This window comes from Podarcis raffonei, chromosome 4 (assembly GCF_027172205.1).
Source record: "Podarcis raffonei isolate rPodRaf1 chromosome 4, rPodRaf1.pri, whole genome shotgun sequence".
Classification (NCBI taxonomy): Eukaryota; Metazoa; Chordata; class Lepidosauria; order Squamata; family Lacertidae; genus Podarcis; species Podarcis raffonei.
In genome coordinates, this window is record NC_070605.1 from 85,968,899 (window position 1) to 85,990,248 (window position 21,350).

At 41.0% G+C, this 21,350-nt stretch overlaps 1 protein-coding gene across 1 annotated transcript in view; it reads right to left on the minus strand.

Annotated features, from left to right (window-relative positions):
- Positions 1-20,796, minus strand: part of IPO5 (importin 5) — a 36,160-nt gene extending 15,364 nt beyond the window's left edge. The window contains exons 1-14 of the mRNA XM_053384538.1: positions 20,587-20,796; positions 16,975-17,055; positions 15,028-15,220; positions 14,369-14,471; positions 13,891-13,987; positions 12,311-12,415; positions 10,179-10,301; positions 9,966-10,086; positions 9,045-9,132; positions 3,244-3,350; positions 2,124-2,248; positions 1,954-2,043; positions 1,700-1,873; positions 1,371-1,589 (exon numbers count right to left, since the gene is read on the minus strand). Coding sequence (XP_053240513.1) covers positions 1,371-1,589; positions 1,700-1,873; positions 1,954-2,043; positions 2,124-2,248; positions 3,244-3,350; positions 9,045-9,132; positions 9,966-10,086; positions 10,179-10,301; positions 12,311-12,415; positions 13,891-13,987; positions 14,369-14,471; positions 15,028-15,220; positions 16,975-17,055; positions 20,587-20,679 — 1,719 coding nt within the window. The 5' untranslated portion in view covers positions 20,680-20,796. The remainder of the gene's footprint in view (positions 1-1,370; positions 1,590-1,699; positions 1,874-1,953; positions 2,044-2,123; positions 2,249-3,243; positions 3,351-9,044; positions 9,133-9,965; positions 10,087-10,178; positions 10,302-12,310; positions 12,416-13,890; positions 13,988-14,368; positions 14,472-15,027; positions 15,221-16,974; positions 17,056-20,586) is intronic.
- Positions 20,797-21,350: the final 554 nt, after the last annotated feature.

Genomic DNA, 21,350 nt, shown 5'->3' on the forward strand with positions numbered 1-21,350 from the left:
CATCTTGGTAGTCAAGATAATTCTACAATTAATTGGTAGTTGTAGCAATGAGCTCATATATGCTTATATTCACTTGCTTTGATATAAACTAATTGGCTCGCTTTGATGTTATCCTTATCGGTGAGCTTATTTCAACCCAACAGCTTGGGGTCCTGGGCTCTAAGCCCAGAAAGGGGAACTATCTGTAATAGTTGGGTATTTGCCACCTATGCCCTCATCTGGGCAGGGGGAGCAATGGGAGGTCTTGGGCAGCATGGTGGATGTTGTTTTGTTTATAAAGAATGTGGGCACTTTTGCTTAGGTGCGGACAAGTCATCTCCTTGCTGTGGACTCCATCCCATGTTGCAAAGGCTAGGAGAACTGGCAGCCTGATTAGCTATAGGTCTGTAACTTTCTTAATAAAGAATTAGAACTGGTCATTCGGATGTCTTGGGCAGGGCTGCCTCCTGACATCAGTGTTGCAGCTGCTTGCTAGGACAGGGGTGAGATTTTGGGCTGAAAAGGCACATAGAGAGAGCTGTCAGTGCATCCACGCAGCCCTTACTCTGATGCGTGACAGCGATGCCAGTTTCGGGAGTGTGGCTTCACAGCACCACCTCACCATGCCAGCTGCTCCTGGCTTAAATACAATACTGTTCACTACACAATGAAAGAGCCAGAGGATGACTTGGGCTCATGGAATCCCTCCCTCCCCTCTCCTGCTGTGTGACTGAGGACGAATTTGGGAGCTTTTGCATCTTTTCAGTTAACCGTGTTTTGTTGCATCAACTATCAGCAGCTAACACCAACTATGGGCAGTTTGAAACAAGACAACTTCAAACCATAGTTTCTGAAGCTAGATTTCTTAAATACCATTGTTTTAAGTGCATGCACTGGTTTACAGTACATAGGAAACTGTGGTTACATAAAAAATATATCAAAAGCTTCAAGAACCTTCTCCTAGCTATGTGGGAGGAGAAGAGGGGAGCATGTGAGCTTCGGGCTGACTGAGGCTTGATCATGTTGCACTAAGACAGGGGTATAAAACTTTTGGGGGGCTGGAGGTCACAATACACAACTGAAAAACTGAGAGGGCGCCACTACTGAGAACGCCCTCTGTCTGGTTCCCTGTAACCACTAGCAGTAGTATTAATAGTCAGCATACATTAATAACATAAGAGCTTGCTACATCAGGTCAATGGCCCATAGAGTACAGTATCCTGCTCTCATAATAACAAACCAAATGCCTATGGGAAGCCCAAAAGCAGTATCTGACTGCAACAGCACTCTACCCCCTTGCGATTCCCAGCTGCTGGTATTCTGGGGTGTTTGCGCACACAAAGCTATCTCCCATGAAAACATAGGTGCTTATTTAATTCTTATCAACTTACCTTTTCTTTACCTACTGCAAGGCCAATTAAGCTGATGCATTCTATGGTTTTCCCTCTCAAGAGTCTAAGTTCCTTCTGCACAGCATTCTCAACAATGTGTTTAAGAGAAGGCATAAATAAATCATAGTATGGAACAAACTTCTCTTCTGCTGTATCAGCAACTGATGCAATGGATGTAACAACCTGTTCCAGAACCAACTTAGTGCCTTTTTCAATCAGCTGTTGGGAGAAAAAAACATTTATTTTTAAAAAAACTTCATGAAATATCAAAGCAGGATTTTAGTCGAACCAATTCTGCTTTCAAATCATCCTCCAGGTGATTGTCTTACCTCCTGCAATTTTAATACCATAGTGGAATGAAGATGCTTCACTAAGTTATCTAAGTAAGGAATAAGCAGTGATTTGGGACAGTCTTCAGTAAAGTTGATCAGAGCAGCGGCTGCATGAGCCTGAACTCGCTGATTGCCTTGGTCTTCCATGGTCTGCAGAAGAGCTGCAATTACCTACAACACAGATGGCTACTGTGAGTGAATTGTCTCAGAATGAATTTGGTTGATATTGAATTACATAGCTTTCTACTTGCCTTCTCATGGAATTTTTTCTGGAAGCCTGGTGCAAAGTCTGTAGCCATCTGACCAATTGCATTGCAAGCTGCATATCTTACTCTTGGGTGCTGAAATATTTAGCTTTGATTAATAAATTCATAAAAGAATCAAATGCAAACTTTGAAGAAGCCAAGTGCTTTAAACTTACAGGGTCCTGAAGAAAAAGCAAAACCAGGTTAACTATTTCATTCAGAATCCCCTCCATCTGTTGGTGACAGCCTTCGCCAATAGCTGAGAGAGCCATCAAGCCAGCATGTCTACACTTCCAGTCAGCTGCATTGAAAGATATTGAATAGAAGCAATATTGTTTAGTAAAAAGCATACAGAAACTAGGAATATATTTTTACACATAACATGAATCTCTTCAAGCCAATTTCAGTGGCTCTCTCTCTTATACTAAGCTGTGAATACAACCTTCATCCTTTCTCTCTCAAGCTGCACATTGTGGTTTGAGATCCTGGTTAGTAAGCTGATATTAAGGAACCAAGGCCTGCCATATCAAAAGCCACAAGCAATGTGAATTGGGAAAGTGGAGCACATGCTTCCTCCAGTGGTTTAAAAACAGATTTTTTTTCCTTTCCAGAGGTTAAGTGCTCTGCTTTTAGCAGTATTTCCCCCTCCACAGATTTCAAAGTATATTCCTGTAAACGAAGATCAGCTGTTATAGCAACTTCCACTGGACTTTGAAAGCTGTCAATCACATGTCATAATTATGACATCAGGTAACAGATTGGTGGTCTTGCCCACATGCTGAAAGTGAGCTCACAGGAGCTGGGAAAAGTACGGATTCGACTCGGTCTAATTCTCCACACCTGCATTACAGCAAAGGTTAGAATGCAAGGCAGGCAGATGAAATCCTACTACCCATCTATTTGTTTGGACAAATAAGGAGAATGACACATTGATGCTCCTGTTCACACACTTGGGACACTCCTTGAATTGGAGGAAAGGTTTACAGTCACAATGAAGAACAATCTTGGATTGCAGAACAGAATCAATCCTGATGAATCCGTTCCCAGAACCTTTAAATATTAGGAAAAATTAATAGCTCTCTTCTCCTACAAGCAATAACTGCACAAGAAGCTCCTACTACAGATCACTCAGAACTGTTGCTGAAAGAACAAATTGCACCTTGCCACTGGCTTCAAAGTTACTTAAGCCTGACTTTGATGACATTTTTCACTTGTTTTAACAGCTCAGCACCAGAAGCATTACCACTGATCAACATGTTTTAACATCTGCCTTGAGTCCAAAATTAAATTACTTACGATTCTGAAGCATTTGCATAATATGTTCTTTTATCATAGGCAGAACAAGTTTTCCACCAAGGCCACAAGCCATTCTGTCCAACGCACTCTCACCAGCAACAGCATTGCTAAAGTAAGTTTGTAAAAAAATAAAAACCTGTAAGTCAAAATTTAGGATAATAGCCAATGCATTGCATCCAACTAAGTCATACTCAAAGCAGACCCTATGAAATCAATGGGCTTGCAATTTAATCTTGACTGACTTTAATCTGCCAATTTCAATGAAATCTCCTCCAAGAATGACTTAACTGGTTCCAACCCAATAAATTAAGTACTCGGTTGTATTCCTTCAGATATGCTTCCTAGTATTTTTGGTTTCTCAGGAAAACAATGTGTACTTTATCCATTAGGTGAAAAGGTATTCAGAGGCACAGCTTTCATGACACATTTTAAAATTGAAATCTATTTGCATAGATTTTTTATTAAACCCACTTCTGTTCTTAGTATAAATTCATCAATACATTTAATATACTGAATTTTATATTTCATACTGGGAGATGGGCTATGCCCCCCCCAGTCAGCATATATCTATCTATCTATCTATCTATATAAAATTGACTTCTGGTTTCAAATGATGGCATACTCGTATACTCTTCAGTTACTCCTGCAATTGTGGGCTTAAACATAGCCTGATAATTACACAAACTGAACCAGTGGACTGAAAGCAGGTGATTATTTTTCAAAGAGTGATTTTCTGTGAGATCATGGCATCTAAACCTCAAGTGCATCTGCCACGAACTTGCAGGCACCAGCCTCCCACCAGGCGGCAGGGACAGTGGGAATTGCTGAAGATTCTAGAATCATAGAATTGTAGAGCTGGGGGTGGGACCACAAGGGTCATCTAGTTCAACCCCCTGCAATGCAGGAATCTTTTGCCCAATGTGGGGCATGGACCCACAACTCAAGCGTCTCATGCTTTAATGACTGACCTATTCCAATAATGTCAACTCTCAAAAAGATGGCTGGACAGTAAAAAATATAAAGGCCTATTAAAGAATCTATTGATCAGCTTCATGATTCTGTAGAGCACTGCAGCTAGGCTTGATCAAGCAGAATCCAGAATGTCTAAATTGGAAAACAGTGCAGCTGCAAATGACACATCAATGGCGGCACTACCAAAATCTACTTATGTGATGATGGCTAGAATGCTTCAACTTGAAAACTGCACACAAAAATGCAATATGGATTCTTGGCAATCTGGCCAAAAGAAAGATCAGCCTGTTAAGTTCATTGAAAATGTTTTATGAAAGATATTGGCATTACCTGAATATTATCAACTTGGTAGAGATCGGGCTCACTAGATATCAGCCCTCTCTTTACAAGTTACAGATAAACATTGCCAATTTATTGATTTTTAATTTTTTTACATTTTAAGTTAGTTTCTGCTGCAATGTGCCAGAAAGGGGGAACTTCGGTGAGGAATGGAACAGCATAATATTATGCTATTTGCAGATTGCACAAAAGAGACTCTAATCAACAGAGATTTTTAATGAAGCATGGCAACAGGAAATTATTTACTCGTTGTTTCCCTGCTACTTTTTGCTTTTGTATAGGTGATCAGCAACATTCATTTTTCATCCCAGTACAAAGCAGAGGAACAACACATCCTTGGAATAAATCCAACATTGGATGCAGAGTGAAATGTTCCAGTGCTTTAAGGCCTTCTCTTCTGCTATCTCTGCTGGACTGCAGATACTAATTTGAAGTGATTACGGCTTATCTTCATTGCGAAGGCGTATGTGGCATTAAATCGTGATGTGACTGAGGACGTTCCTCCAACTTAGAACTGTGGCCTTTTTATTATGCTCTTACAGATTGTTACATATTATTGTTTGCATTCCTTTTTTAAAAATGATACTTTATTATGAAATAAAATAAATAAGAGAAAAAATTGGGTAAACAAAGAAAAGGTTCACTGCCATTATCTCAAAACAAAGTATATTCTCAAGAGACTACAGAATGAATTAGATGCGACAACAAAAACCGACCTGATACAGAAAAAATACAGAAAAAATGTTATGAATACCAAATAAAGCCATATCTCCTCAGGGATTCCATCACTCTGATTGGCCTGTCATATGAGCAGCAAATGCATAGGTTAAGCTGCACCCCGATATACCCTTAATTTAGGAGTCAGTTTCTCAGAAATGAGAACAAGCATTACTTTATTGAACCAATATTTAAAGAAAAACCTAAGGATTCCTTCCATCAGCAGCCCTGTAACATGGTCAAACAAGCACTGACTAATAGAAAAGTTGTTTGCATATTACGTCTGTAGTCAACCCATATTTTTATCGCAGTATTGGATTCCAGTGTGTTCTATTTTTGTGTGTGAAAAATCTAAGGAGACAATGGGATGGGAGGCAGGGGCGGCGAATGAGGTATGCTGTTATCGAATATAAAAGTTGCAGTGGGGTTTTTTGTCCTCCCTTTCTTGGTTTTTGGATATGCATTTTTCTTCTTCCCCTGTCCTCTGGCCTTGCAAGTTTTTATAGATGGTGCTATGTCAACGTTTACATAAATTGCATGTTTAATCTGTTTGCTCAGCATGGATACATACTATAGATATTTACGTTATAAGGATCTTGTGGTTTCTACACTGTAATATAGATGCCTAGAAAGTATCCTCCTAGCTTATCAACAAATACACTGTCTTTGTGATTTATATCATAGAATCATAGAGTTGGAAGAGACCACAAGGGCCATCGAGTCCAACCCCCTGCCAAGCAGGAAACACTACTATGGATTTTTAGTAGTGTTAGGAGATTTTACAGATGTTGTGGTGGGGAAGAGTAATAAGTGTTCCAAACATATTTGTGACAAATATAATACTAGTATATTTGTGACAAATATACTACTATAATACTAGTAATGTAACCATCATATGACTTTAAATTTGCACATGGAATGTGAAGGACTTTGGTTATCCTAAAAAAAGAGAACAGGTGCCCTCTAAACTCAGAAAACTTAAAGCTTATCTTTTGGTTTAGGGGACTGTGTGCTAGTGGCCATTTTAAGAATTCTCAGGATGTGGCTAATTTTGGGATCTAAGGATTAAAGAAGAAAAAGACCTACAGCACCTAAAAATTTAGCAACTAAAGAGACACAACATACATTGTCTTGTCAGTTACAATTTGACCCATATGCATGTGACAAATTATGGGGTAATTCTAATTTTAAGATAGTGGCAGTCTTTTTTGTGGAAGAAATAGGTTGACTGAGGAATTTATTCAGTTGAAAGGTTCAAATGGGAGACAATATCTTCAATTACAACACCTGTTGGTGTCTATTTATAAACCAACTGCTTTGAGTGCTTTGGCACCTCCTAAATTGTTGGAAGGAATTACTGGATCTTCTCAGAAAGTTAAATCCACGACTACTATTTATAGTTGCTTATTGGACCTTTGTAAAGTAGATGCTCAGAAACTTTGGAGTCTCAGTCTAACCTACACCACAGGGTCGTTGCTAGGATAATATGGGGAGGGGGAGAGGATATGTGCCATTTTGATCTCCTTGGAGGAAAAGTGGGATATAAAATGTAATGATATACATAGATAAACAAAACCCAGACAATGGAAATTGCTTCAGAATCTATACAGAATGTTTCTTTAGATTTATAACCGAGGTGGATGCAGCAAAAATGTTGTTTCAGGTATATTAGATTCCACAACATTTGTAGAGGAAGGCACTGTCTGATACAGCTAGATGCTGGAGGTGCAATGCTGAAAGACCTCAGTGATATATTCTTTTTAGTCTAAAGCTAAATTTCATATAAATTTTGTACTGGCAAAATCAATCTGCAGGTGGTTTTTTTTACTGTTTTTTACTGCAGGTGCTGTATTTTTAAACTATATTCCTATGGTATGCACGTTAATAGCAGGACAATAAGTGGATATTGTGAGCACTTATGGTTGTCAAGAGACATACACCTTGATCCTGGAAGGATAAATGCTCACTGTCCATTGTGCAACGGTCTGAGAACTTACAAGGCCCTTGCTACATTTGAACGTATTTTAAATCAATGCCAATTTCATGCAGATAGCTATTTGAACATCTGGAGGGTTTATATTGAGTTATGTTTCATTTTAGAGGGAAATACTAATGGCCTTTGAATACTGACAGTATATTGTTAGTGCATTATTTTTCTGCCCTTCAAAAAATCTTTTTCCTTGTTACACATGATACTTAAACAAACGTTGAGCCCTTTAATAGGAGATCAAACACAGTCCATGTCTTACTGTTTGCAAAGACTGTTGTATTCATGAAGTAACCAGTCCTACGAAGTATCTTTTATTTAGTTTCCTGCTCCTATACAAATTCTAAATGGTTGAAATCTCAACATAAATTTACAGTTACAGTCTTTAAGTAAGCTTGAGTACACTCCAGCATATGAACAAACTGCTCTAGTAAATATGCAATTTATTTTTGGTTTCTGGCATACACATAATTTACTAAGTAGTTGCCAAGAAAGCAAAAGATATGTTCTAAATATAGCAGAGCGCTCCTGGCACGTTGTAAACTATACTTTAATGGCTATATCAATAAATGTGAATAAATCACTTAAATAAAAAGCTGATGTACAAATCGGAAACATGAAACAAATTACTGATATGCATCAACACACCGATCTCCCTTATTGTATTCTGAGAGCTATCCCTTTACAACTAAATTCTATGCTTCTGAAAACTCTGATTTCAATAAAAGGAATGATTGAGAAGGACCATGCTTGCTTCTAGAAATCACATAACAAATGATTTTTATAGAAGCATCTAGTAAGACAGACAGATTGCTGTTATAAGATGTAATCAACATTGCCTTGAATTTAAGAACAGCATGTACAACTGGGGCCTTTGTTCCCCCCTCCACTACGGCCCCTACAGGATATGAGATCTCTACAGACAGGTAGGAGAGTTCTTCCTCAGTACTTGTTCTCAGCAAAGTGTGTTTTGTAAGAAAGGATTCTCTTTTGCAAAAATCTGGGGTTTTTAAGGTGAGAAAAGTTAACCACCTTTATTTTCTTACCCGCATCTACCTAAGGGCTAATTATGTATCACGTTAGCTCCCATTTGAACACCTTTGCATGAAGGTGACATTTAAAACCTGGCAGCTCAACGTGGGGATGTTGCATACACAGGTAATGGCATGCAAGCCAGCAGTAGGTGTGGCGATCACACAGGGTCCCCAGACATTTCATCGTCTATTGATCCCTGTGCCACCACTTTATTTCTCACTGCCACCACCCAGGCCCTACCTGGTACAATACTGAGTCCAGTCAGGTTTAAACTGAAACATAAACTTCTGTTTATTTATTGCAGTTTAACAAGCGTGTGGTTTCATAAACAGTATCGGTCAATTACAATCATAGGGTGCCTATCCAGACCTATAACTTCCGCTACCTGCTCTCACTCACTAAACCACCTCTCAGAGATTTACTTGTCTTCCGAGCTCCTAACTGTTCCTGACTCAGCTTATTTCGCTACACTAACTCAACCTACCCCCAGACTCTATCTCAATTCACTCCCACTCCAACCAACCACCCAACTCCCAACGAACTCCTCTTTTGCCCCTCCCAGAGCTGGTTTTATAGTCCCTCTGACTCCACCCCCTGGTTCTGATTGGGTAACTTGTTTAACTATTTCACCTCCAGCACTCTCAAATGTTAACATCACAGTAGGTACCAAAGAAAAGCTTGCAATGAAAGGGAGCCCTTGAGAATGGCAAACCATATGATTTTTTTTCTTTTTTAAAAACAACTTGTTTACCTGTCAAAGTCATCGTCTTCTAACTCATCAGAATTTGCCCAGTCTTCATCTTCTTCTAGGTCAACCATCATTGTTAACATCTGAGGAACTAAGGAAATTAACATTGCTCAATCTACAGAAAAAGGTTTAACAGAGATCTGACTGCTCATGAACAGCCACCTCACATCCCAGAATTCATGAAGCAATGTGGCACTTGTCCATATTTCACTCTGCCACAACGTGTACCAATAGAGTAATTTTGGATTGTGAGGCACCAGTTCTGAATTATATCTGTGCAATGGCCCCACAGGGAAGGATTATTATATCACATGCTTTGCGTGCAGAAGGCGACAAGCCAAATCCCTGGCATTTCTACCTAAAAATGGTTGCAAGGTAGGAAGTGGGCTAGATGGACCGTTCAACTGACTCAATATACACTAGCTTAATATATTATTAATATTATTAGTATTAATATTTAAATTTGTATACCACCCTATACCAGCAGATCTCAGGGAAATTCACAACATAAAACCACAATACAAAAATACAAAACACATTATAAAAACAAAATCAAGAACAACCTATTAAGCCACTCTTGGGTCACAAAAAACAGCTCACAGGCAGCACTGAGAATACCTTCTTAATAAGCATGTGGTGCCCATATTAATAAAGTTAATGAGTGTTTTATTTTTGCTTCATGCTGGCCCCATTTTAGATTCAACAGTCAGGGCTGCATACTTGACAGAGTCTTATAAAAAAGGCAAAACACCGTCCTTCTGGTTGTTTGGGTAGCGGACTAGAGTAGGCTTCTAAAAAACAGCTCTGTGACTACTGTGTAAGACCAGGGTATGTGTCTTTTACCTAATCTACAAACCTATGCCACATTAACTGTTTTAATTCTAACTGAGAAAAAATATAATAAAAGACAATACATTTACTTACTAGCTTGTGCAACAATATTGATATGCCTTCTAAGCATAGCAGCTGCGGTCTCAGATAATGTAACTATTACTTCAAGAGCCAGTTGGCGTTGCATGTTGCTGAGATTAGTATCTGCACACAACTGAAAAAGAAAGATATTGAAGTATAGTACTAAAAATCAGGCCACCTATCTAATCAACCAAAACATGAATTGGGATGGGACAGTCAACTTACCTTCAAACTTAGTTGCAATGTAGGTTCTAAGTGTGGCCGTAGATACTTTGGAACCGTATCTGCAATCTCTACAAGGGACTTCAATACTGAATCATCATTTTGGTAACAGGAGTCATTTACCGCCTAAAAGAGAATTCAGTTAATATCTTTTTCACCTGTAATTCACATTCAAATCCAAGCACTGTGTTAGGAAGACACCATTCAGTGCTTCAACATACTGCAACCAAAACACAGAACCAAAGACTAGAGGACATACTGGAGAGCTCAAAAGGTAGAAAATGTATCTTGTCTCACCGAGTTATTTCAAATAATTTCACCTACTAAGGCATGTTTTATTTGCTCACATTGCTCTTCTCCCTCTCAATCTCCTGCCTGGTGAAGATGCAATACCGCCTGATCCCTTAACTATGATTAGGAGACTAAAAGCCTACAGGGTGCTCCTTAGCTCTCTCACCTCCCGCCTCTTGTGAATAATGTTTTTATTGAGTACACCACTTCAATGGCTCTATGCTGTGAAGTAGTCTACAAATTGGTGTAATAATAATAGCAATACTAATTTGTCTCCATTTTCAGATGTCCCTTGGGGCAAAAGGTCTAAAGAAATCATAGCACCTTAATAAAAAGATATGCACTTCCTGTTTTTTGCTTGCAATAACTAGGATTTTTTGTGTGAAACGTAATGTATATTGTTTTTTCATCTGCTGTAACTATTAAGACCAACATCCTTTACTCAGTTATCTGGATGGAACCCCACTGAACTGAATAGGACTTACTTCTGAGTAGAGATGCATAGGATAGTATTGCAGATCTATTCTATAGTCTATTTTCTTTTTTAAAACCTAGGCCAGGGCTATCTACTTCATTTTCGACTTAGCACTAGGTCATATTGCTTCAGGACCTCAGATTATTGTTTCCATCTTGCATGTTACAATGCCATAAAAGCTGACTGACATATAGGAAAACATTCCCTGACATGGCCAAAGCAGGTACAAAATATCACCCATCAGTACCCACTAAAAGCTTGGAAGAATAGCAAGAGTTTTAACAGGCGTCAAAAGAAAGCCAATCATATAATATTTCAAAATCCTCCATTCCACACTGGTAACAATCTTTTATATTTGCAGACACTATACACCATGAAGAACCAATGTGGGGTCTTCCAGATATTGTGGACTGATTGGGGTGAATGGCTTTTGCAATTGAAAAAATATCTATAGGGCACCGGGTTGGCTATCATTGCTATACATTATTATGTTTGACTGGAATTCTTAAGGGTTACATTACATATTGTGAGGTTAGCAATAAACAAGAAGATAGACTGTAGATATATTATATTTCCCCCTTGTGAAAATTCTTATCAAAATATCTCTTTGGCATAGGACCATATATTTTGTGATATATGTGAAGCAAAAAGGCAATAATTGTTTCAGTTAGGACTCTCTCAATAAAAACAAAGGTCCAATTACAGGCGTACCTTGGTTGTCAAATGCCTTGGTACCCAGACATTTTGGCTCCTGAGCTGCGCAGACCCAGGAGTGAGTGTTCCGGTTTGTGAATGCTTTTTGGAAGCCAAACGTGCAACGTGGCTTCTGCTTGAGTCCAGGAAGCTCCTGCAGCCAATTGGAAATTGTGCTTTGGTTTCTGAACCATTTTGGGAGTCGAATTGGCTCCCGGAACGGATTAAGTTTGACAACCAAGGTACGACTGTATAGAGATTAATTTCAACATTAAAATTTTCAGATTTGAAGCTTAAGAAAAAAATGCTGATATGGCAACGGAGGATCACAGAGTCACATGAGGAACTTAATTCTTCTGTTCTCCTATACCACAGAATCCCAACTTCCCTGTTACAAATATTAACGCTTATAGTGTTTAGATATAGTAGCTGCCCTTGCACACATTCCGGTAAAGCTCAAATACAGGAAGCACGTAATCTGTATTTTAGGCATTTACAGTGTATTATTTATTAGGCTATGCCTTGTATTTAAACTTTTGCTACTGACACCTAGTGTACTTGATGCTCACACTAGAATTCATGTATTATTGACATGGAAACAGCAACACTCTTAAAATACAAGCCAGAGCCTATAGGAGGTAACATACTTCGGTCAACTTGACGGATGAGTTTTTACCTGCAGGATTCCTGGAAGTAAGTCTGCAAAATGTTTTAGAAGAGGAAGATTTTGCTCATTAGCAAGAACAAATGCAGCCGCAGCCCTAGCCGACAGTGTCCTGATCTAGAAGGAATATAAAATATCAACATCAGTAACATACAGTGTTCCTCAAACTTTTAAATTCATACTTGTACGTCAAAGGTACTCATAACTTTTGCACTCACACCCACTCCTTCCTCATCAGATATTTATTTGTTCATGCCACAGGTATGCGTACAGAGATCCAATACATAGTATCAGTACTAAAACTTTATGCTCAAAAAGCAAGACACTGTGTCCTCCTAAAGCAGTAAACTAGAAAACATCCTCAGAAGAAAGGATATGCTCATCCTGAGCTTCCTTCGTCTTATATCAGGTTGAGATGATGCAGTTAAGTCCAATTATGTTGGACAAATGCAACTTATTTAGTGGTTATAATACACCAGCCTATTCGGTCAAAGGCCTGTCTGAATAAAAATGTACTTGCCTGTGGTGTAAGGTGAAGGGGCTGAACAGGTTCCTCAGAGACTAAGTGTAGCTAGTTAGAAAGATTCTCTCTTTAGTTCTTGCCAAACAGGCTTCAGATGTAGGCAGGATAAAAAGAAGGGTCTCTCAGAAACATCTCATATGGGAAAATATGGTAATTAAGGCAGTTTGGTCTCTAGCTGTGTAAGGGCTTGTAGGTCACAATCAGTACTCTGAACTGTGTCCAGAAACAATGGTAGCCAATGAAGGTGTTATGAAGATAAGAGTCATATGCTCCTCATAAGTGTCCCAAGTCAGTCTGGCTACAGCATTCTGAACCAGTTTCCTAATGCTCTCCCCAAAGGCAGCCACGTAAAAATAATGTTGCAGTACTATAAGATATAATTAAGATGAAACCTAAGCATGTATCACCTTGGCCAGATCTGATACTTTGCTGAAGTTGGCACACTAGCATTAGCTGTGCAAAATAATTCTTGGCCATTGCAAAAACCTGAGCGTTCAGGTTCAGGGCTGAGTTGGGAAAAATATCCAAGTCACAAATCCAACTTTTAAAGCTAAGTGCATCTCTATCAAAAGCAGGCAAAATCTCTCTAATTTCATCAGGAACACTTCTGTTTTGCTGAAATTAAGCTTCCATTTGTTCTCGCTCATCTCACCCATTACCAGTGTTGGACACTAATTCAGACTTTGAACACAATCCTTGAATTTAGATGCAAAGGAGAGACAGAGCTGGGCATCATCAGCACATTGTGACTCCCCAAAAACTCAGGTGTCCACGTCCAATGGTTTCATGTAAGCATGATACACAAGATGGGATCCCAAAGGGCTCCACAGGCCAACAACCAAGACAACTACAAGAAAATGCCAGAACCACAATCCCAAGGAGAACAAAAACTACTGTAAAACAATGCTTCCAAGTTTATCCCAACCAGGTAGTCTATCCTTCTGCAATGATTTCAACTGTTCAACAAAGCCGGCATGTTTTCATTTCGGGCGTTTGCTTTTTCAGAGTAGAAAACATTTCAAGATTAACAACGTTTTTCAGACAAAAGAGGAAATGAGTTTTGAATTACCGTGGGATTCTCCTGATCTTGCATACACTGCACCAACATCCGTTTGATGACATCCAAATAATGCTGCTGTTGATTTCCAAAAATACCAGGAAAGTTCCTAAAGGGACAATACAAAGGTGCATTTAAGCATTCCATAGGCCTTAAAAACTTTATGCAGAGCACCACACATCAACTGTCTGCCACAAAGTTCTTCTGAGTTAAGTCAGAGCTCTGATGCAAGATCTAAAGTTCATACACAGCTCACACAGAGCAATGGTAAGGCCAGTTAAGTCTCACTGTTGCCCCAAGTGAATTGGAACATGCACCAGAATACACTCAATAACTTCCCTGCGAATGATCACCCACCATTATCCAATTGCTTCTAGGAACCTTGTAACCCAGTCAGAAAGTCATGTTTGAAGATGTGGTTCCTAACAGAAATGTTAAACAACCTGACAATCTTGCATGACCATGCACTTGTCTGCAAATAATAGTATACCAGAAGATGTGAAGTGCAGCTTCGCGCAGTCCCACATTTTGAGAGCTGACAGAGTCAAACAAAAACTTCAGCCCTTCAGGCCATTGGTTATTGCCATCCTCATCTAAAAGAGATAGAATATGAACATGAAGACAGGAATTTTTGAAACCACAATGGTCAACCAGAAATAATAATTTGTTTCATTTTCTTAAAGGGAAAAACTACCAAAATTGCATAGCATTTCCTTATAGGCTGCGAACTGTGAGGACATTATATTCTTGCATGGTTGCCAGGAGTATTTTCTAAAGCCCCACAGCACTTGGAGGAGAGATGGGAAAGCTCAAGCACAGTGGAAGATTAGAGAAGATGCAAACAGGCTGTCTCTGTAATTGCACCCACATTCTAGAATAACCCACTTGCCTACTTCCTTCACTTGATTTTTTTCTAGAAAGTGACAACATTTCTATTTAGGAAAATGTCTATGAAAGGATGATGCTGTCTGGTCAAACATGGTCATGTTTCTAGCCTATGATGATTCTGCTAGTTGTTGACCCTTTAAAATTATTATTAGTGCCTGTTTGATTTACTGTATTTTTCATTTAAGTTTACATTGCCTTTAAATGTTTTCAGACACAGCCAGCATCACAGAAATACAAATAAATAATAATAATATAATATACCTATTAGATTCCTGGCCAGCTCAGCTACGATATCACATATTTTTCTCCTCATACTGGATTGTGTTTCCAGCTGAATAATCAACAGCAATTCACTTTTGATAGCAGTTTGAACTTCAGGGGGTAACGTTGGATAAACTTCCTCAAAAGAAGCTGACAAAAGTCTTCGGAGAAGCACAGCAGCCATTTGTCTAGCCTATTAAGACAGATATACATTATATGAGGGAGAATTAATTTCAACACAATATATTCCACTTCTGTTCTTTGCTGTTGTTTTCCTACAAAGCACAAACAAAACACCTAGAAGTTCAGCCAAAGTGCTGACTCTGCCACACCTATTTTTGGCATCTTTAGTCACATAGCTATTTTTTACTCAACTATTTCATGTCACAGTTGGTATAAGAACTAAACTAGGTGACTGACTCTATGTTAGAAGAACTTTGAACTTAAGAGGCATTTAGTAAATAGTTTCAGCAAATTAAATCAAATGTTTTCTACCATATATTAACATTTATACGGAAACATCATTTGTAAACAGTTAACTGTGTTAACATGAAAGAATAAAGTGAATTGTGTACAGATTAGGCATATATTAAAGACTCTATTGAAAAATATTAATTCAAATGTTACTTTGAATACTTAAGTATTCATTCTTTCAAGCAAGTTATAACTGCAAACTCCAAACCAGAAAAATTCCAGAATAAGTTCCTCAGAAGGGGGTCAATGGGTATACACTAACCACAGTAATATGAATTATCAGTTATTTCAGCTCAGATATTGACAGTTAATTAGTACAAGGCATTTGAATCAACACTGGTGGCATGTTCTACTTGAAATACTGTGATGACTGACAAAGGACCACAGCAATTTGCCTTATATAAAGTCAGACCAGTGCTTCATCTAGCTTAGCAGGTCCCCTCCAGGGTTTCAGGCAGGATATTCACAGCCCGACCTGGAGATGTTGGGGATTGAACATGGGAACGTCTAATGCAAAGCTGATGTTCTACTATTGAGCTACAGCCCTTCTGTAGGGAATAGGGAGACAGAGAACATGCAATCCTACCAAATGAACAACCACATTGTAGTGGACAAGTATGCTAAGGACAACAGAAGTAGAATGTGTGGAAGACTGAACCACTTCCATTTGTGTTGTGTGGGAACATCTATGGCAGTGTCAGGCAACACAGGCATTGTACAGATTTCTTGATGTATGTCAGAAATCCACCAGCGTACATGCCAGAATACTCACTGTGATTTATTGCAATATTGATATATTTGGTCTTAATTTTGCATAGTATAGCAACACACGTGCATCTTATACACATAGCATTTTCAGCTGCCATGACTTACTGATTGCAAATGCTTCTACAACAACAGTTGTTAAGTCAATAAGTGAAATTAAAACCTAATGCACAAGCAATAATAGGTTTGGGCAGCAAATATGTTAAGGAGCAATGCAATAAGGAGTAGATTCCAAGACATTATGAGCCCAGAGGTGTATATTAGATAGGCTGCTTTCAGAAAACAGAATTTCAGACGGCACCAGGAGTCAAAGGGAAAGGGAGAACGCCTTAACTCGTGTACAGAAGAGAATTTAGGATCCAAACCAATGGGTCTATCAAACCATTGAAAAAACCAATGGTTTGCCACTAAAATGGGAACTGAAGCTTCCAATCTATGGTGCAAAGACAGAAAGGAACTGTATGATCATGCTTGCTTCTTCCCATAAAACCGAACTGTGGTTTAGCATTACTGCAGCAGTGTTTGCTACTCAGACAAATTTCCAATAATTCTTCAACTTACTGACATTGCTAGCTATGTATCTCTTTTCAGGTGCCTATTACAGCTGGTAACATTAAATACAATGCTACTTCATTTTACCACAACATGAAACAATGATTCAATTATGCTATTATAAATGTTTTGTAGGGACTACTTCTTAGAAAATACCTCTTCAGCAACCGTAGTATTTCTGACAGCTTGTAGAAGGAATGTAATTTTAGATTGGCCTGGTATGTTCTCATATGTTTCCTATGAAAGAAAAGAGAATAATTAAAAACAAAAACCATGAGGCATTAGTTTGACCCTCAAATATGCTCCAATAAATTCAATTTTTAAATTTACTAGAAAGCATATCACAGATTAACTTTCAATTTGAATAAGTATGATCCACCAGTTCTATTGAACAAAAGTATAATTCTAAACTAAAACCTTGAAAATTAACTTTATCATTTCCTTTAGAAAGCAAGACTAACATCTATCAACATCTCTAAAGAGATTAGTGCTTGCTGTGTTCTTAACTCTGTTCTGCCAAATAGCGCTAGTTACTTTAGCCTATGAAGTACTGCTTATTATTCTATCTAGCTCTTTACTTTTTACTTTGATTTGCCCTGTGAGACAGTCAGTGCTTTCCGTTTTTAACATTAGAATGACTGAGAAATGGGTTTTTGTGGAATTGGCTGGAATGAACAATTCCCAATATTCTTTGCTTCAGGTATTTAAGTATACAGTTGACTTGCAATTTGCATTCTTGCAGTTTTACAAACTTGATGGCAGGTCAACCGACATAGCATTAATTAAATGCACACAAAGTGGAAAGCTTAAAAGTTCTTTTGGTGTGGAGAGAGCTTTTAAGCTCTCAGGCTTGTTTACCGGCCTCAGGGAAAGTCTCAGATGGGCTCTGGATCTCGCTGGAGCCCAGTAAGGAAGGCGGACAAAGCCCACTTCTCACACTGGCTTCAAAAAGGTAGCGACGGTCATGCAGGGGTGGTTCCAGGGCTGTTCTGACTATGCATGCTTTCAACTTTAGGCACAACCCCCCTGCGACTGCTATGCAAGTTGTGTGTATTCACACTGCATATTCAAAATGCAAAGAGCTTCACGTTGACACGACATCCCTCTTGCATAGATTCCAGAAAACAAACACAAAAAAGGCTCAATGTAGCGTTGTGCACATTTTCAAAGAAAAACTGAACTCTTCAGCCTAGATCCTGCTAACTCTCCAAAGTAATCCAAGTGGAGAAGTAAAAAGAAATCAAGACCAAGGACTGCCTATTTCCATATGCAAACCTACTCCAAAAATTAGTGATCTCAATCCTCTCTTCTAATTTAGTGACATCATTCTCATTCATACTCAGCAGTGGCTGGTAAGATGACTCGCCATGAAAAATTGCCACTGCACTCTGACAGAGGGCTGAGAGTGATTTCCTTTCCTTACACTTTTTGTGCTGGTAGACAGTGACACATCCTTCAATATGCAAATACCTGGTGATGAACGCGGCACCCTACTCCCATCTCCCAGTGCCAAGAAGAGCAGGAGTTCCCTTTTCGGCTCCCATACACTGTCTACTAGCAGCTTCACCCACCTGACACACTGGCTGTTGCTGTTCAGACTACTTTCAGGACCCTAACCCATGTGGACTTCCACTTAAAGAGCTCTCCTCAATTGGTTGGCTCTCCAGCAGGGGTTGGGTTAACTTTTTTCAGCATTTCATCCTGGGTAACCTTCCAGGGACCACACACCACCACTGTCTACGTCCAGAGGCAAAAGGTTTTCCTCTCACATGGTCCTTACAACCTGGTCACATTATGAGCAGCACAAGAGAATTTATTTTTGCTCAAATACACCATTTGCCTCTTCTTTCATCTATGTTTCAGAAAATATACATGTATGCCAAGCAGCTTCACAATATTTAAATTGCTTGTGTTAGTATGTACAATGTCAAAAAATAATCAGACTGATCTGTTTTACATTAGGGTACTAAGAACAGATTTTTTTTACTCTATTGTTCCCAATGAAAGAATGTGCTGAACTCTACTGGCCGCTCCAGTGATGTAAATGATAAAAGCCCCAGCGCAGCCATCCAATGAGAAAATGCTAAGCCAGACGCTGGTATTTATTTCAATGGAACAGAGATTCCCCACTAGGCTTTACAATAAAGGATGTAAAGCACTCCTGTGGGTGGAAATAAAGCACTATCCTGATTTACTAATTACAGAGAAATCCTGTAGTTCAGAGTTTTCTCTAATAATAAGACACATACAACAGAAAAGGGGGAAAGCTTCATTCAGTACCCTATTGAACACTGAAGCCACTTCACAGATTAGAAAACACAAAGCTTAAGAGACAGGTTCATTATCTCACGGTTCGCACAAGCTCTGCTAAGTTTTCAAGAGATCTACATCCCTCCGGCCACAGTAATTTGGGGGAAGGGAAAGCACACATGACACTTATTTTAAGAATCCCTCCTTGATTACCACACAGCAAATTAGCTGACTGTGGACATAAGACTCATTCTTCTTCAAGGGTGGCCCCATCCCTGCCCAGTGTCTTGGAAAGAGATGGCAATCAGAACAGACCCATCTCCCCCAGGTGCTCCAGCACAGCCCAGAATGGCGCATGCCTATGTAAACAAATGAATGACAAAACTTAGAACAACACAGGAACATTGCAGCTGAGGTCATTTTTGTTGCTACTGTGTCTACCGATTAGTTTGCTATATAATGTTGCCCAACTTACCACAAACTACTCAGGTACAGCCAACTCCCCTCATCTGACCCTCCCCTGTAAATCTAATGGGAGGGTTGCACCTCCTGAGCCCGTCCCTATAGAAAAGGGAACTGCGACCCCCCAACCCCTTTCCACCCAGGGACGAGTGTGGGCAGGATTCGTGCACTGCAGGGGGTGGAACTAGATGGCCCTTGGGAATCCCTTTCCAACCCTACAATGCTACAGCTCTATTCCATGTGATATTCCATTCTACATTTGTCCTGGGGGTAGTTCAGCCAGGAAAGCACGAGACTCTTCATCTCAGGGTTGTGGGTTCGAACCCTCCCCCCCCTCGGTGTGTGAAAAGACTCCTGCATTGCAGGGGGTCGGAATGGATGATCCTCGTGTTCCCTTCCCAACAGTTCCATCCTAATAATATTAGGGCTTGATCGAGGAGGCCATGGTGGCTCCAGCCTCGGGCGCTTATCTCCACGACCAGGGTCAGGTTTGAGGTGGAGAACGAGGAAAAGGAAATAGAAAATAGAATGGGGGGGGGGAGAGAAAAAGAGGAGAATACTGAGAAACCGGGGCCAGCACTAGAAACGTAGGATCTCGCATTAGAAAGGAAATAAAAATCAGGGGACGTGGAAGGGGAAAAGGTCAGGGTGGATGGGATGGGGAGGAACCTCTGAAAGGGCCACGTTTAGAGAGAGGGAACACGGGGGCCGGATTTCCCAAGCTGAAAGAGGAGAAAAGAGGTAAGAGCCGGTGCGAGGCGGAGGTGCCGCCCGGGGGGGGGCTTTGTGTGGGGGGGGGAAAGGGCGGTTGGTGGCCGAAACGCCCCCCGGCCAACGGCTCTAACGGCCGCCGGCCCCGTCTGTGGAGATTCCGGTCGGAGCACGTGGGCCCCGCCAGGGCCGCCCCGCGCGCGCACGCCGAGGCACACACACGGCGCTGAGAGGCTGACAGGGCAAGGCCGGGTCCGGACAGCGCGGTCGGCCGAGGCTGGAGCCGGCGGGAAAGGGAGAGCGGGGAACGGGGGGGGTGCGAAACAACGCGAAGCCGCCAGTCACCTCGGCCTGTTTCCGGACGACATTGTCCGGGCTGAGCAGGTTGCCTAGGAGAAGGTAGAACTGCTGCTGCTCCTGCTCCGCCGCCGCCGCCATGGCTGCCTGAGAGAGAGAGAGAGGCCAGCCGGGCAGGGAGGAGGGAGGCAGGAGGCGGGGACTCCAGGCCGCGCACCGACCACAGGGAGGCGGAGCCGCCGCCGCCGCCGCGCTTCTGGTGAACTTCTCCCCGCCCCTGCCGGCAACACAGGCGCCCCCCTACCGCCCGCCTCCTGCCGACGCCGGGCTGCTGCTGCGGCGCTCCCATTGGGTGCAGGGCGAAACGCGGCCTTGCTCCCATTGGGCCGCGGCCCAACCGCCTTTGTGATTGGGCGGGAGAGCGCCATTGTGAAGTCACTTCCCTCTCGCCTCCCTTAGTCCGTCTCCCTCTCTCTCCCCCTCCCTTGCGGGAGGGGCGGGAGGAGGGAAGCGGTTTGCTTCATCGAGCTGGGCGCCCATTGGCGGGAGGGCCTGACAGAGGTTCTCTGACTGGGCGGGAAAACAGTCGGGCGGCCAATAAGGAGGGAGTGGGGGGCGGGGGACAGAGTAGGAAAAAGGCGGGAGAGTGTGAGGGGACTTGGCCGGCGGGAAAAGGCCGGCGCGTTGCTCCTGATCTTCGTTGTGCGAAGCGAGCGCGTCGGCTTTGTGTTGTGACCTTACCACCCCGAGTAGGAAATACTGTGTCCTATAAGCACAGACCCTCCAATTGCCTCTATTTTTCCAGAAACCGT